The sequence below is a fragment of the Crinia signifera genome, chromosome 1, assembly GCF_055691185.1.
Source record: "Crinia signifera chromosome 1, ASM5569118v1, whole genome shotgun sequence".
In the NCBI taxonomy this organism is placed as follows: Eukaryota; Metazoa; Chordata; class Amphibia; order Anura; family Myobatrachidae; genus Crinia; species Crinia signifera.
Window position 1 is genome coordinate 80,684,128 of NC_139217.1, and position 17,296 is coordinate 80,701,423.

A 17,296-nucleotide genomic window follows, 5' to 3' on the forward strand; every position below is an offset into this window, starting at 1 on the left:
ATATCACTAATATTATTAGGTACATTTACTTCACCCTTTCAATTATCAAATTCCATGATTTTTGGAGTTTGTCCCCATTCGTTCACACCATTCTCAGATGGAATAAAACTCTTTTTGCCTACAGGGGCATGCTAGCAGGTGAGTGTTCTTATGATCCCCTCTCCCACAGCCTTCAGAATATAGTCAAAATCGCATGCAGATCGCACAGGTTTTTTACCTTGCGATCCCGATGCGCACTCCCGTGACAGCACAAATCAAAACCCAGATAGACAGGGCACCATTGACTATATAGTGCAAATCTAATGCAGATTGTATGTTAATAGTACAGAGTTAGCAAAGAATGCATAGCACTCGAATCTTAAGTCGAATAGCAAGGGAATCTCTCACACACACCACTGGTCCACTGGGGTAGACAGTGGACCAGTGGTGGCTCCAGAGGGGGTGGAGCACAGTTCAATATTCAAATGGGGTAGCAACAACAGCTATCAGTGAGTCCACTTGGAATGACAACTGGCGGCAGTTGGGATGACTCCCGTTTGGATTTTGAACATTGCTGCTGCAGCCCCACTTCTGAAGCCTCTACTGCAGTGGACCATACATACAGTTACTAATGGTGCCACATTAATTCATTTCCTACATTTACCATAAAATAGAGGCTATCACACATAGACCCATAATAAGGTGTGGTATATGGTCCCGATGTCGGGATCCCGCCTGCCCGAACTCAGACAGCGGGGTGAGCGCAACAAAGCGCTACCTATTCTATTCTCCCTCTATGGGGGTCGTGGACCCCCACAAGGCACAATAGCCGTGTCACCGTCGGGACCCCGAGCGTCAGGGTAATGACTGTCGGGATCCTGTCCGGCACCCCCATAATGAACTCCCTATTACAGAATGCTTTTGGTTTGTTGATAGATGTGACAGTCCTGTATATGGTTCATATATTCACGTTGGTATACAGACTGATGTCCAAGTCCTGTGCAGTAACAGTTACACCCCCGATGCCAATGTAAGCAAGGCCACAAAAAGGAAAACGCTGGAACATAGATGTTTTTTATTTTAACAAAAAAAAAAAGGCTGGTAGGATGACATAAGTGTAATGCACTGCTAAATAAAACTACCTGTCCCCAGTAAGTACTTCAGCATACCATCTAAAAGTACCACATACCATCAGGATATCCTTCCCAGATAGAAAATACAGTGGTGACTCAATGTGCCATGATGACTGGTAAGAGACGTCTTCGCACCTCGGATGGGTTCCGCTTACAGGTTCATGCCCTGCAGTCATTTAGTGTGCACAATGTCTAACATTTAACCTTTTCAAAGCCATGGCACCTACTACTGTACATAGAACTGCCGGTTCCAAGTGTTAAACAATTAGCACAAATTGAACATAATTCATGTTTTCCAGAGGCCTGAGGCCCATGGGAAGATAATGCTAAGGCTACATAGGCCTTGTGTACAGAAATAAATATATCATTTTTCTTTTTAATCACAGTGGGTAAAAGGCTTATAAAAATGTAGGTTATTCTCTTCAGGACACAAATTGTGGGACTACATTCATTTATTGTACAAAAAAATGCTCTTGGCGTACACGGAGAGACGGGTTTATTATTGTGCTGCAGGATATGCTCATGTGACACTGAGTTTTGTATTGCCATCGCTGTATATTTTTGGTAGCTTTTCCTGTTTATTTTTTTTTCAACGACTGAAGCGGTTGAGAAAAATGACAGAATCCTCATATCCCTGACCTGACCCCTTCCCTGTAGACTACAAACGCCACCTCCCTGTGTCCGCCAATGGAGGGCCCTTACTCTGTACACCCATCGCTCTAGAACAGTGCATTGCACACATATACAAGAACAAAAAAAAAAATACTATATTTTCACCATACGCAGACTCTAGTATATATACAGAATAAAATAAGTTATCTGTTTTTATTTATTTTTTTTTGTTTCTTTTTTTTTTTCTAATGAGAATTGCTGTTGGGCAGCATATATATATATATTTATATATCTAAATATACATTATTAAAGTCTCTGCAGGCAGCTACTTTTTGGTTAGTTATCAATATTTATACCATAAGCACTGGTCAGAGAACTGAGCAGCATTTTAATAAAATTAAGATATTATTTCTTTTTTTTTTAGAAACACCGGGGAAAGCCCGGTATTAAAATAATTAAATGTCCTAACATTTACACGCTATGAGTTGTTAGATCTAACAAAATAAAATTTTTTATCCAAAAATAATGTCGCAGAACTCTTGGAGGCATGCGTGAGGACTCTGTACACACATTCATACCATGAAACACAGTCGCACGTCCTGTCTGTCACCCAAACAAAAATATTAACATAAAGAATAAAGAGTTCAGTGGTTTCTAAAGTCTTTATAGGTCATCTTCTGCCAATGCCGCATGGCATAATCTTCATGATGCTGTATTTTTTTATTAGGCGAACTGACTCTTGTGTGACCTGGAACCTAAAAGACAGTCTTCGGGTAAAGTCATGTGAGCCCACAGTCATGCTGGTCTGATTCCGACGTTCTCCAAAGCAAGATAGGCCATACTGTAGCTGCTCATTTGTGTAGACCGGGTTAGCCCTTTAAGCTTGTGAATGGTACATATGTAACAATACGGGAGACAAGTAGCTGTACAGGAACAGAAAGTCTGCCGCTCTCAGCTTCTCATTTTGGGGAATAGGTTAGTCTGGGCTTAGAATGTCCAACTTGCTGGAGTTCAGCAGAGTCCTAAAGCGGATGCAATGCAAAGATATACAGCGAAGATATACAGTAAATATGCAAGGTGCTTCATAAGATCCTTAGACATCCAGTGCATCTATTTCGGGGCCGACTTAATAGCAAGGCTCAAAACTCAGTGCTCACCAGGCTAGTGACAGGCTTGGCTTTAGATAACAGCTGGTATGACTGAACCAGTCGCAGCGACATGCGGATTTCTAGGTTTAGCTCCATCAGCTTAGAGCTGGCTTTAGACATATCCTGCTTGCGGCCAACGATGGCAAAGCTTCCAGTTTGGCCAAGAGTCTGTTGTCGGAAATATATGTGCAACAGGGTCTGGATTGGGTCATCGTCTGAGCTGCCAAAGATGTCATTGGGCCAGATGGTCCTAGAAAGCAAAAGAAAGGGTTTCATTTACTACAAGTCTACTGGAACATCGTGGACTGGACATGGCTGACGTCTGGCGATGAACTAAATTAAGTAAAATTAGAATGAACCTAGTAAGTGAAGTATCTGGTAAATGATTAGTGAGACTGGGAAATGGTAGAGAAAAGAAATAACGATATAGGTATTAAACCATTCATTCAAAAAATGTTGAACTGGTCAATATTAGTGAGTTAGTGTTCCAGCTAGGCTGTTTCAGCGGGGCGTCCGCCCACTTTGTTGACATTGCAGCACAGGCCCACCTCCTTTGGTGTAGTAGTCGGGCCTGGTCCGCCACGCCCAGTTCCTAGAGTTGTAGGCTATTTTAGTGCAAGGTAGTACACCATCAATCAGGGCCGGTGTAAGGCTTCTCAGCACCCTAGGCAAAACTTCAACCTACTCCCACCCCCCACCAAAAAAAAAATCATGTGGTCCTCCCGGCCCTCCCAGGAAGGTGGGAAAGTCCCCTGCATTTCCTGGAGGCCCTCTACACCCTCCCCTTTGCCACCCACAACAGAGGAGGAGGGGGAAGCAATGTAGGGAAGTATGTCTCAAGGGAAAGTATAGAGGGGAAGTCTTAGAAGTTCCACAGCAGCCACCTGCATTAAGTACAACAAGGATCCTCATAGACATCCTTGATTTTTTGATTTGCAGACTTGGTGGCGTCCCTCCAGATCCCGGCACCCTAGGCAGCTGCCTAATGGTAGAGCCGGCCCTGCCATCAATGTATAATGCTTCACTATGTACACATCTGTATTATATGTATGATATTCCTAGCACAGTCATTTACATTAAGGGCATACTTGATGAGGACACTCCATATAAACAGGCCTCACTTTCCCAAATACAAAGAGCTTTCAGCAGAATTTATATTTGTGTGAAGCCTTAAATTTCTGCAACATGAATCCTAAACCTGAGTTCCCTGCAAGTGAATCTGTGACAAAACTACACTCACAATCCATAACAGATTATTGCTTTAAGTAATTTTTTTCTAGATTTTAAACAATAGTCCTATGTTTCTCTTTTTGGCCACGGACCATGATAGGAATACAAAAATAATATTAAATGAGCTCCAGCAAATGAAAATGATCTGATATAATTGTATATACATTGAAAGTCTTATCACTGCTTCATATATCTACCCCCTTGTACTCTATTGAACGTGTAGACTGTGAACGTTGTCACTGTCTCTCTTATATAAAGTAACATATATTCCATTAGGTGCTCTTTTAATAAAAGGAACTAGTTATCTCACAAACACTTGAGGTGACCAAGTAAATCTTGCTGTATACTGTACCTGAATGCCTTGACCTGTGCTATGGCGGACACAAATTCCTTTGCTCTCAGCGCCTCTATGAGAGAGTGGACAGCAACCTCTGTGCTCGCCTGGTAAAACTCAGAGAAATCGCAGTCTTCTATACCGATATTGGATGTGGCTTCTGCTTCTTTCAGGCACGCCTCTAATTGGCACAGCTCCTCAGACATGTTTATAACCTGGATTGTGGAGACCAGTACAGATGTCTATTCATTTTTTTGTAAATTGTTAATATTACGGCACTTATGTTACATGTTATTTTCTTGCAGAGGAATACCCTACAGTCGGAAATATAGGCACACACCTATTCAATGCAGCCATTCTTAGCAGCATTGAAGTTTATGCAGATTTGACTCCTTAAAAAGTCAAATCTGCATTGTTGAAAGCATCCGTTAGACCAGGGATGGAACCTTTGGCTCACGGCTGTTGTTGAACTACACACGATCCACTGGATTTTTGAACGTTTCTGAAGATTGTGCAAAAACTCATCCCCAGGATGTGCCGTTCTCGGGAATGGGAAAGGTCGTCTCATACATTGCACAGTGTCTCAAAAAAAAACAAAAAACGCTGGTATGAAAATCTCTCAGTGCATACACACTGAGCAAATTTTGCCTGTCCAAGCAATTTTCCCAGGGGTGGACTGCTCATCTGCTGGTATTACCAGCAGATGAGCGACTGGGTGGATGGCTTTCCATAGCATCATGCCCATTCGCTCATCTGATGGTAATACCAGCAGATGAGCAGTGTCAGGCGGCGATGATGCAGGAGCGCGCACCAACACTCATTGCCGAGCCGCACACACTGGGCGGCTTTTGAGCTAGAAGCAGCTCAAACGGTAAAAGTGAGCTGCTTTCAGCTCAAAATCACCCAGTGTGTATGGGCCTTAAGAATCAGGCCAATACAGTAGGCAACATTTACAGAATTACAAATAAAGCCTGCCTCTACCAGCGAGGTCTGGCAATCGGATCGCCAACCCCCAGAAGGGGGCTCGTGCATCCCCTTCAGACAGAGCTCCCTGTTGGTCCCTGCAGCCTGCCCCCCCGCCCCCCAACCCTGCCCATCTCCCTGAAGCTGACGCGTGTGAGATGTTCGCGCGTCCCAGTCAGATGGAGCCCCGGCGATTGCCAGCAGGGACATTCTGGTGATCCCCGGAGCTGAACAAGAGGCCTTCCATCTGTATGCTGCTTACTGAGTACACATAGCACTGGGCTTACTGTACCTCTGTCTCTTTCTTAATGGTGTCCACTTGATTGATGAGCTTGCAGTAGGCCTGAAAGAGCAGCAGAAGCTGGAAATGCAGCTTGTAAAGTCTCCGACACAACTCTAGCTCCTGCACAGAACATAATACAAAGCAGTTGGGTACCGTGGGTTACACAGAACAATATCTACAGAGAAATGGATGTTACAGGTTTAGTACAAAGAATGAAGATCAAGCTTCTAATTCACTACAAAGTAGCAAGAATTGTGTTAAATGCTAAAATAAATTAACACATGGAAATAGAGTTGCTGAGGGAATCACACGTGCTACCAAGTACCTAGCCGTCCATTAGATTCATTTCATGAAAAAAGGTATTAGCAAGCTGACAACATAGGGAAATTCACCTGAAGTGTCACATTCTGAGGAATGTCCTACCTGTCTAGTGCTATATGGCAGCTCTCACTGCATTCTTACATTCTGTTGTGCACTGTACTTCTATGGAGTACAGGAATTCCTGTATTCGTACAGGTCTGCAGGTATAACTTAATACAGAGGTTCTCAAACGTGCTCCTCCAGCCACCCCAACTGTCCAGGGTTTAAGTATATCCATAATATAGGCTATAGATAACTTCGATATTTCATACTGAATGGGGTACTAGTTCTCTGTACTCAGCCATGGATATACTTAAACCCTGGACTTTCATCAGGTCTCAATCCAATAATTACATAGCGCAAAACAACAAAAACAACCTTGTTTTGCACTATGTAATTACTGTATTGAGACCTGATGAAAAGACCTGTAAAAGGTCTTGAAACGTCGTCACATAACTCTGCTCTAATGCTTTAATTGTATACACAATATAACCGTCTTTGAAAAAGCCTGACGAGTGCCGCCTTTTGTTTCTGCAAGGATCCTGCCAGGTACCAAGTAATGTGGCAGGTGTTTGTACAAACAGGAAAGACCAATTGGCTAACAATAAAAAGTTGTAATAGAACAATTGATATATCCATGCATGATGAGCTTTATGATCTGGGGTCTTTAACCGCGGTCCTCAAAGCACACCAATAGTCAAGGTTTAAGGTTTTATGTCTATACCTGCTTATACACAGATGGTATAATCAAGCTGACTCGGGTACACAAGGTGCATGGCTGACATGTGGATTAGAGGAATGGGGACAAAGCCGACACTGAGGGGAAGGTGGGCAGGGCTGACACTGAGGGGAAGGTGGGCTGGGCTGACACTAAGGGGAAGGTGGGCTGGGCTGACACTGAGGGGAAGGTGGGCAGGGCTGACACTGAGGGGAAGGTGGGCAGGGCTGACTAAGGGGTTGGTGCTTAGCAGCAATTTCCCTTGTGGGGCCCACACAAAGTCAATGTCACTGGGCCCCATCAGCCTTGATCCAGTCCTGAGTCACAAAACAATGCACCTAGGACACATGAGCAGACGTGCTGATTTTATACAGTTTTTGACATTTGTATATCTGTGTGCAATTGAGTCTATGCATCTGTACACAAAGTGCTACAATGTATTAGCCTCAGCCTTTTTCCAATGCAAGTTCTTGCTCTTCTGAGTAGAACAACTCCGTTGTACACAGATATACAAGTGACGACAATTTGCGGCCAAAAGGATGCCCCACGTTTAGCAGAGTTGCACAGAACCTGGCGACTCACCCCTACCAGGCAGTTCATGCTGCATGACATACGGAGACTAGCTGTATCTGGACGTACAGTATGTGTACTATGAAGAATGTGCGTGGGAGCTGCTGTCTTAAGCTGCTGTTGAACTGCTCTTTGCTGCTATTTATTATGCGCTATGATATGAGACTTATATTGTTGTGCTGCCCAGATGAATTCTAATACACTTTTTCACCTGCATTGTGGTGCGCTGGTTAATTCTGACAACCGAGATTATGTTACAAAATATATTTGGGAGGGTGCAACACTTGGCTTGTATCACATATACACACATACAATCACTCAGTGGCTATGTCATTAGTATAACCTTTTTAATACTGGCTTCTTCCCAAAAGCACTTGGTGCATAATTCAGATGTGGACAGAGGTGGCATCGCTGCTGCTTACATGGAAGCAGCAGGACCTACACAGTAATGTATTAGGGGTTCCATAGGGTCTGCCATAGTACCTCCAAAAAGGCCAGAAAAACTCCTGGCCTCAGCGGTCCCCCAAAAAGATGGCAACACCTCAGTTTTGGGAAATGGAGGCCATAGCCGCCCACAAATGGCTGCAGACCATCAATCTACGGATGTTTGAAACCACAGTTCCAATGACGCAGGACCCGTACTGCATATGTGTAGTATATGTCTGGCACATGAACAAAGTATCGAACATCGGTACTCTGCAACATGAGCCACAGATCTGACTCTTATGAGCATGGCCAGGAAGCCAGGAGGTGTAATCACTCCCTCTGCCCAAAGTTTGGTAAATCATCCAGTGATGTACTCCATTCCCCCAGGGCAGACAGTCTGGGCCCTAGTTCAGAATCCAGCAATTCTCTGACAGCAGAGTACATTCTGGGCACACTGCTCTAGTACTGCCCTGCATTTCAGAAGGGTTTCCCCATGTACAAATTTTGCCCTCAGTAGCTGAAATGTCGATGACTCTAAACTCAGCCTTCCAAATGCGCATGTACTGTATATATTTATTGTTGCATCTTGTGTGTAATCAGATGGAAAGGTTATATCAGTATAGACATATACAACTCAGTCATTATGTATCATTTATGAGATGTTAATGAGCAGCCAACAGTTCATGGACAAAGACTACGCAGACCTACAGCACACTGTAACCTTACAATGGCAGACGTTGGTAGCTCAACAACAAGTGGACAAGACAGGTGAAAGTCAGGCTTTTAATCTGACAGGTTTAGTATTTGAGAAATCGAGAACCATCACTTACGGCCAGAACTTCCATTTGCTAAGCAAGAAGGTGAGCGGGTCACAAAACACAGAGAAAGAAAGAAAAAGACGGAAAGTTAGTGAAAGTCTAAGTTCTATAAAACCCTAGGCAAACAGTCACCCGTGTCTCCCCAGCGATGCGCAGGGCTCGGCCTGCGGCAATAAGCGAACACTAAAAGTAGGGATAGCAACAAACCCTGTCATTAATACGACTCCAGGACAAGCAACGCTGAGAGACCCTATACTGACATCACTTATTTTCAAATGATAAAAACTCTGGCTTAACGATAATGAGCTATGTTTCTATGACAATTTATAGGGGAAATACTACCTATATAACACATGTGTTTGGCAGCAGAACCACTGCCTGAAGACGACACACATTATTAGTGTTACGGTAGAATGCAGCAGCTGTTGTGCACCCTGATCATTCGCTGCAGATTCCTGCATGTCAGAGGGGCGGAAATGATGAGAGTATAATCACCAAACTTACAGGGCACAAGCTCAATACACACAACTGCTATACTGGAAAATAATAAACATATTATAGATTTATATTATCCATCTATGTACATATATATATATACCCACATACACCATTTAGACTAGCGCACAGGCATCGATCTAAACCACACCTGAATAGACACTCAAAGGAGTAATCAGTAATATTAAATAATAGCAATTGAATACAATTGAATGGGTAGCTGCTCAAAGTAAGATCACTGTGCTAATAATTAGACATTGTGTTCTAGTAGAATAAGTAAATATCGGAGTGTTTCATCGTCCTTTTTAGGACTTCATCAAGGGGACCCCTTGATGTAGTCCTAAGCCAGGATGAAACGCGTTGGGTTTTGGGATATCGGAGCGATCAGCCTACAATATTTAATACATTAGATTGTCATTGTTGGAATCACTTATATATCTGCCATGCTTTGTCACTATTCAGGAGCCGGGTGATATGATCATCATTGATGTAGTAAGGGCACCTACCTGTGCTTCTGTATTAGGCACATTACGGTTATCTCCAGAACTGAAGGTTTTCTTGCATTCGTCCAGCCACTACAAGTAAGACAAACAGACAGCATATGATATACTCTATTGTAACCAATATTAGTGTTCCATGCTTGTAAACTGAAAACTAAAGCTCACACTCCTCCCCTCCACACTTCAGAACCCTGCCAGAAAGCCCAGTCTTTTCTTTAACAAAGCCCTGAGCACTGAAATGGAACTACAGAGGAGGAGGAGGGGGGAGGAGTTCTCCAACAGTAACATCCTAACAATGAGAGCAGTCAAACAGATAAGGCAAGACATAAAACAAGAGTGTTAAGTATAGCATCCAGCATCTACTAATAGAGAGAGGAGGTTTTTAATGTATTACAATTCTATTTCTCTCATCCAACTACAGGACAATGGAATCCCTGAAGATGTGCCTACAGGAGGCTACACTCATGCACTGTGATACAGTGGCACCTTTATAAGTACGGATGGTATAATGGTTAGCATTACTGCCTCACAGCACTGAGGTCATGGGTTCGATTCCCACCATGGCCCTGCGGGGAGTTTGTATATTCTCCCCGTACTTGCGTGGGTTTCCTCCGGGTACTCTGGTTTCCGCCCACATTCCAAAAATATACTGGTAGGCTAATTGGCTCCTAAAATAAATTAATCCTAGAATGTCTCTGTGTGCGTGTACATGTGGTAGGGAAAATAGATTGTAAACTCCACTGGGGCAGGGACTGATGTGAATTATCAAATATTCTCTGTAAAGCGCTGCGGAATATGTGTGCGCTATATAAGAAACTGTTAATAAATAAATAATCTCCAGGTCCTCTAGATGTAATTTCTCAAAGCTGTAAAGAGAATGGTAAAGCACTTTGGTTCCTATAGGGAGAAAAGTGCTATATAAATATCATCATTATTATTAATGCTATAAGGAGTTGAATATAACAGACAATTCAACAGATTTTTCAGACTCCTGGAATCACTGACTGAGATTAGAAAAGTCATCAACCTGATGGTCAGCAACATGGAGTCCCGACCCCATGCTGAGAAGGTCGGGACACACAGTTTAAGAACCGCTGCTCTAGAGACACCTTTAGACCCTGTATCTGGGAGCAGAAGCACTGCTCCATCGGGTACAATGGCATCATGCGGAAATCTAGCCCCAGTTGTCCAAAGTCAGCTGCAAGGGAAGGGTTTATCGACTGCTTTTTGTCTATACAGCGGTGACATGGAAACTGGAAAGCTTTGCTCCATCCATGGCTTTATTCTGGTGGTCTCATCTCATGGGGTGCCGGACGCGGTCCTAACAGTCATTTACACGACGTTGGGATCCTGACTGTCAAAACTCTGACAGACTGTTGCCCGTCTATTCTCCCTCGTGGGGGTCCACAACCCCATAGAGGGAGAATAGAATAGGTGATGAGCGTTGTGAGCCACCGTGCCCACAAGGGGCTTTGTTGCGCTCACCATGCTGTCTCAGTCCGGGCAGTCGGGATCCCAACGTCGGTACCATATACCACACCCCATTTCATGGCCAGAGCAATCTTGAAGAACCCCTCAAGTGACTGCAGTGGCATAGTCATCTGGATAGATCTTGCAAGAAACAGCTTCAATGAGTTCAGCTCTGATGACCTCCTGCCTTAGGCCTTGAAATCTGGTATCCATTGTCACAATTGTCCCAGTCGGAGTACTAGAGATGCCTCTCGGTCACCAGTAGAACAGGTTTGTGTTAAAATTTGAATTTGCACACCGTGATTTGGAACTGCTATATTACATCACTTTTAAAACCCTTTAAAACCCCCTTGTTCACTGTGGAGGGAAGATGGAGTGGAGGAGGAAATGCAGTGGCTTGCTGCATTCACCCCCACCACAAGGGACAATAGCCCCGGTCAGTCAGGAGCCCGTCTGTCAGGTATTTAACAAATGGGATTCCAATGTCAGTGTAATGACCCTCAGAATCATAACTGTTGGAGCGTCTCCTGGCACCTAAGCACTGAGGGTACCTTACAATGACAGGTAAATGACCCTCTCAGCCACTCTATAATAGGCATCCCCAAATCATTCATAACATAGAGATTCCAGAGCCTGGGGATGTCAGGACCAAGGAAATGGTCCCTATATACCATTATGCTAAGGCACGTTGTCAGTGAGCTGTGTGCTGCACATGTAAATAGATAAAAACATTCTAGACTCAACATCACGCATTAATAAAACCTACAGCCAACAGATATCACTGGCTGGTTGCTGAATGTGAAACCATTGTGTTTGTAGCACAGCGTAGAACCGGGCAGTGAATGTATTACATTGTGACTTATACGTTCTTTATAAGAAATGAGTTAGGACTACTCATGTCCAGCTATTTATAGACTTCTGCGAGTAGTAATCACCATACCCCCTGGCTAACCTTCAAAGACTGCAACAAATAAGGAAAGAAGAATGTGTTTCTCTGGCCGGCACAATCTAATAAAGGCTACTCACTTAGTGAATTAACTATGGAGGTCTGCATTAGTGAGGGAGGAGGCGGAGGGAAGTCTCTCTGAGGAATACTGTGCCACATTCAATTAGTGACATGGATCCAAGGTCCGCTGGAAATCTTATTTTCTCTCGACAGCCACTGAACAAGTTGTTTGGCAAAGTAACAATATTCCCTCATATGATCATTGAGGGCAGTGGCGGCTCTTACCTCGTGGCCAGAGAGGGGCTGCCGAGATGCTGCCCCCCCCCCCGCCACTGCTGGTTGCCGCAGCCTCCATCTTCCTGTCCTGATCACCCGTTGCGGGACCGGGGCATGCACAGTAGTCTCTTCGGTACTGCGCATTCGCTGGCTCTATGGGCTGCTTCTGGAGCAGACCCATAGAATTGTATTGATGGTCCCGGCGCATGCGCAGTATCGTCCACGGTACTACGCATGCGCTGTCCACAGTCTCTATGGTGTGCTACCACTGAATGATTGTTTCCTCCATGCGTCCACTTCCGCTCGCATGCTGGTGCGTGATTCACTCTGTAGGGGGAGGGGGATGGGCAAGGTGGCATTTACCTGCTCGCTAGGCAGCGAATACATGCTGCCTAGCAAGCAGGTCTGAATTGGGCCCAGAGTCTCTTTTACAGGAGTACAAAAATGTAGTAAGAAACAGAGATAGCTGTAGACAGTGTGTGTGTGGGGGAGGGGGGGGAAGGGGCAGAGGGTACGAATTACCCAGGCCCAGGTTCGACAGATGCTCAGTGTGGGCCCTGGTCCTCCACCCATTACCTGGAAGCAGGAGCTGCTGTGTGCTGGCTGCAGTGTGGCCAGGGAGGTGCTTAAAGTACTATGTTTCCTGTATTTTATTTTAAGGTGCATGACCATGCCTTTGTGATTAGGCCACGCCCACAGAGAAATACCTGGGCCCGGCCTAACTCTCTACTGCCCTGTGGGGGGTTCTAGGAGGGTTGGGGTGTTTCAGTTAACAGGGGTATTTCCCCTTACATGTAAAGATCCTGTAGATCACTTGTAAAGAGCTAGCCATGTTACATCTATAGTAGGTGGACAGTGTGTGCCTCATTGTATGGAACGCCATTTACTGTTTTTCACCTTCTAAGTAATACTAAGTAACAGTAGGCTGCCGCATAGCTATTATGCTTACAGGGCCTTAGTTGCATCGTGCACAAGGTCACACAGAGAGTTTGGCAGTCAGTGTTGGACACTGCGCTCCCAATGGAGGGAGTTGGCAGGATAACGTAATGCACAAGTGATGGAGAAAGTGCCCCTGACAAACAGTAATGTCAGCCCATTTTCTAAGGACAACCACTGGGATGAAGCTGTGAGAGATCTCAGTTTACCAGCTAATAAATATCTGTAAACTGTAAATAAGGAAAATAAGGCCTCAGAAACCCTCTATTCATGGACATTTTATGTCTTCAATTTGGAGCTCTACTATCTTGGTCACCGCAGCGGTTTGACCAGCAGGATGTGGTGCTAATGTTGGGCATATAGAATTTATATATAACAACTTGAATTATTTACTGGATAAATAAATACTACTGATCACATCTTACAGACAAGGTTTGCTGAACTTTGCTACAACAGGAAAGATCCTACCTTTAACTAGAAAACAACTTAAAAAAGAAACTGTAATTGGGACTTTAATCCGGAGTTTTGTACAAATGTAATGTGACTGTTCTATGAGCCGTCACCCTGACAATGAATAAAATGAAGCACCTGTTCTGCAGCCTCCCGTTTCACATTATATGTGTCCAGATGTTCCTGTAGCTCCAGCACACTGAACTTTAGTGTCTCCAGCAAGCCAGAAGACATGAGCTGTAACACAAGACAACATGTCAGATCTCCAAATGGGAAACACTGAATATAATTAGCACATAATACAATGATAAAGGATAGCCTATTGGGGGGAGCTCCCTCTCCAGTGGTATCCCCTCCATCCTCCCACTGGAGAGGGAGCTGCTGGGAGATGTAGTTCTTCCTGCTGTTGCCACCTGGGGGTCACAAACACACGGCTGCTGCAGAAGATCAGCTGCTGGATAAAAGACCCTGCTTTGGAAGGTGAATAATTACTGAGTAAATAAGCCAATTGTAACTTCCAATTGCCTAATTAGTCCTTGGGTAGAAAATAAAATAAAAATCGGTTCTTATCTGCATCTCATTATCTTTTCTTAAATAGCGAAAACCTGCGTCAAAAAATCTGTGCCACTTTTTTTATTTACTGATCTCAATTAAATCCTCTGTATGGGTCAGATTATAAAAAGTGTACTTAAAGGCCGCCATACACTATGCGATTTGGGCCCAATTTGACCCGATTCGGAGGAATCGGGCCGTGAAATCGGGCCAAATCGCATGTGCAGACATCCCATCCGACCCGATGCGCGGTCCCGTGCGCATCGGGTCGGATTCGGGATGTTGGACAGGCTGCACATAAGATTTGTTAAATCTTATGTGCAGCCCAAGGCGGGCAGGGGACGCAGCATATAGTACGTGCGGTGGAGGGAGCCGAGCGGGGGACTGTAAGCAGGGAGCCGGGCTAGAGAGGCAGTGGGCGCACTATCCTGGGCGGGGGGGGATGCCGCAAATAGATACTTCCAGGCGGTGAACGCCACAAGGGGATCAGAGACAGAGACCGGGTAGCGTAGGGGAAGCCGGGCACATAGAAATGAATGGACAGCCAGTAATTGGCTGAGAGCTCTCTGACTGAGAGAGCTCTTAGCCAATCACTGACTGTTAATTCATTTCTATGTCCACCCGCTGCTGCCCGGCTTCCCCTATGCTACCCGGTCTCTGCTCTCTGGTCCCCTCGCGGAGTTCACCGCCTGGACCAGTGCGCCCACTGCCTCCCCTGCCTGGCTCCCTGCTTGCAGTCCCCCGCTCGGCATCTGGCTCTCTCCACCGCAGGTACTACAGGCTGCGTCCGCTGCCTGCTTGCAGCCCCCATGCCCTGCTCAGCTCCCGGCTCCCGCTGACAGCAGCTCCCCGGGGGGACTGCATGTGATAAATCACATGCGATTTATCACATGCAAAACCTGGCACATCAGGTGCCAAATCGTATGTGACCCCCCCCCCCCCCAGGGGAGTTGTCAGTAGATTAGGTCCGACTTGTCCTTTGGACAAGTCGGCCTAATGTATGGGGGCCTTAACACAGCTCCAGGCTATTCAGAGTCACACTACAGCCGCAATCAAGAGATCCTCCTTGTGGGAGTGAAGCCACAGTTCTGTACTACTTTGAGGGAAGCCAAGCAGTGGTGCAAGTAAGCGGGTATAGCATGGAATGGTGTACCTTTAAAAAATATGTTGCCGGTAGGCCGTACCACCCCGCATCCCCTGATGCGCAATGCCACATTCTTCACCCACCCCTCCAGTGCCCGCCACAGCTGAGGAGGAGGAGGAGAGCAGTGCTCTCCGCTCTCGTACTCTCACCGGCAGTGGAGGCGCCAGGCCCGGGACTACAGGGGTGAGTCAGCACTAAAGGGGACAAAAAGCAGCAGCACTATAGGGGCATTCTTCAGAAGCGGCACTACTAGAGGCATTATGAAGTGGCACTACAGGGGGCAATACGCAGCAGCACTACAGGGAATATTATGAAGTGGCACTACAGTGGGCATTTGATATATGTATATGCAGGGGGCATTATTAAGCAGCACTACAGTGGGCATTATGTATAATTGGCTCTGCAAGGGCATTATTCATATAAGCAGCACTAAAATGCCCTGGGGGCGTGCAAAATTTACAATTATGCCACTGCATCTATAGTGTTACCCGGAAGTGCCGAAAACACTGTTGCTGCCAGAAGGTGCAAAAAGCTGCATCTTTTGCTATTTAACCACTAGCAGCAAGTAACAAGAATACTTATTGTGAGGCCTTATATTTAATGGGCAGTATGGTGTGTGGCATAATGTGTAATGGGCATTACGGTGTGTGGCATAATATGTTATGGGCATTACGGTGTGGGGCATAATGTGTAATGGGCATTACGGTGTGTGGCATAATGTGTAATGGGCATTACGGTGTGTCATAATGTGTAATGGGCATTACTTTGTGTGTCATAATGTGTAATGGGCATTACGGTGTGTGGCATAATGTGGCCATGCCCCTATTGCCATGTAGCGACTCCCCTAGTTTCATGTGGCCACACCCTCTCGACACATGGCCACGCGCCTGCGGCGTGCGCTATCAGTAGCACTAAGAAAAAAAATCTCTACTTGCACCACTGGTGAAGGGAAGCTCGTTTCAGACAAATCTCTTGTACCTAGCATGGGACAGGGGCATCTATTGATACTAAAGCTGACATTTGAAATTTTAATTTTAAATTTTGATCAGATCAACGATGATGAACAATACAGAAATCTTAGCCGTACTCTTACCGTTTCAGCATCCACAAAGACTGTTGGGCAATCTGAGCATGCCATCATCACCTCGAAGGAGCTTCTAAACTTTGTGCCTATTCTCTGCAGGCTTTCTCCCAGAAAGCTAATGGAATCATTGGTTATAGCTCCAAACTTTCTTTGAATAGTCTGCAAAGAAATCAGATGAACGTTACCCACAGGTGACACACGTGCCAATATGCCTTGTCCGTCGTCTCAGCTGCATTTGTTTTAGCATTTACAAACCTGAAACAGCTTGGAGAAGACATGAAAGGTGTACACAGCACATGAGCCATCAGTCTCCGACAACATCTGATTGACGTGGCAGCGCCAGGCTTCTTCCTCATCCTCATAGGCCACTGGCTGGAAAGCAGCTAGTATTGCCGACATAAAAGGGGAAGGAGGAGGAGAGCTCTGGACTTCTGCGAAGCCGTCCTGTTCCCCTTCATCTTGGCTACAAGCAGAGCACAAGGTGTTAATAGTACAATATTAGTCTGTTGACAATCTGAACGCAGAGCCCTGCTCCCATCGATACACCAGCAATCGCATCTAATAAAATGACATTTATTTCTAGTGCTTACTTACAGGCTCAGATTCCCAAACAGCCTCACAACACAAGCTGAATAGATCAGTTTCATAGCCTCCTTGCTTATCATAAAGGAAGAAGACATCTCCATAGAGGAAGTACTGTAACACACAGCACTGCTAACTGCCATCTATACGCTATCTCGATGGTAGGCTGCTCTTGCGGACATGCAAGCAGAATACACAAGTACCTGCTGGAGAGCGGCCAAGGGTGGCTGCTGCAGATGCACTTTTTTTTAATTATCTAAAGTAATATCTGTGTATGGGGAAGAAGA

General features: G+C 45.2%; 1 protein-coding gene across 10 annotated transcripts in view; it reads right to left on the reverse strand.

Annotated features, from left to right (window-relative positions):
* Positions 1-1,032: 1,032 nt before the first annotated feature.
* Positions 1,033-17,296, reverse strand: part of FRYL (FRY like transcription coactivator) — a 250,991-nt gene continuing 234,727 nt past the window's right edge. For 7 of the 10 annotated variants that reach the window (XM_083168231.1, XM_083168181.1, XM_083168085.1 and 4 more), the window contains 8 exons: positions 16,683-16,890; positions 16,437-16,586; positions 13,786-13,884; positions 9,576-9,644; positions 8,587-8,604; positions 5,692-5,802; positions 4,455-4,651; positions 1,033-3,122 (listed from right to left, as the gene is read on the reverse strand). In XM_083168231.1, the coding sequence (XP_083024357.1) occupies positions 2,864-3,122; positions 4,455-4,651; positions 5,692-5,802; positions 8,587-8,604; positions 9,576-9,644; positions 13,786-13,884; positions 16,437-16,586; positions 16,683-16,890 (1,111 nt within the window). In that variant the 3' untranslated portion in view covers positions 1,033-2,863. The remainder of the gene's footprint in view (positions 3,123-4,454; positions 4,652-5,691; positions 5,803-8,586; positions 8,605-9,575; positions 9,645-13,785; positions 13,885-16,436; positions 16,587-16,682; positions 16,891-17,296) is intronic. The other 3 variants (XM_083168125.1, XM_083168279.1, XM_083168296.1) reach the window with 1 other exon arrangement.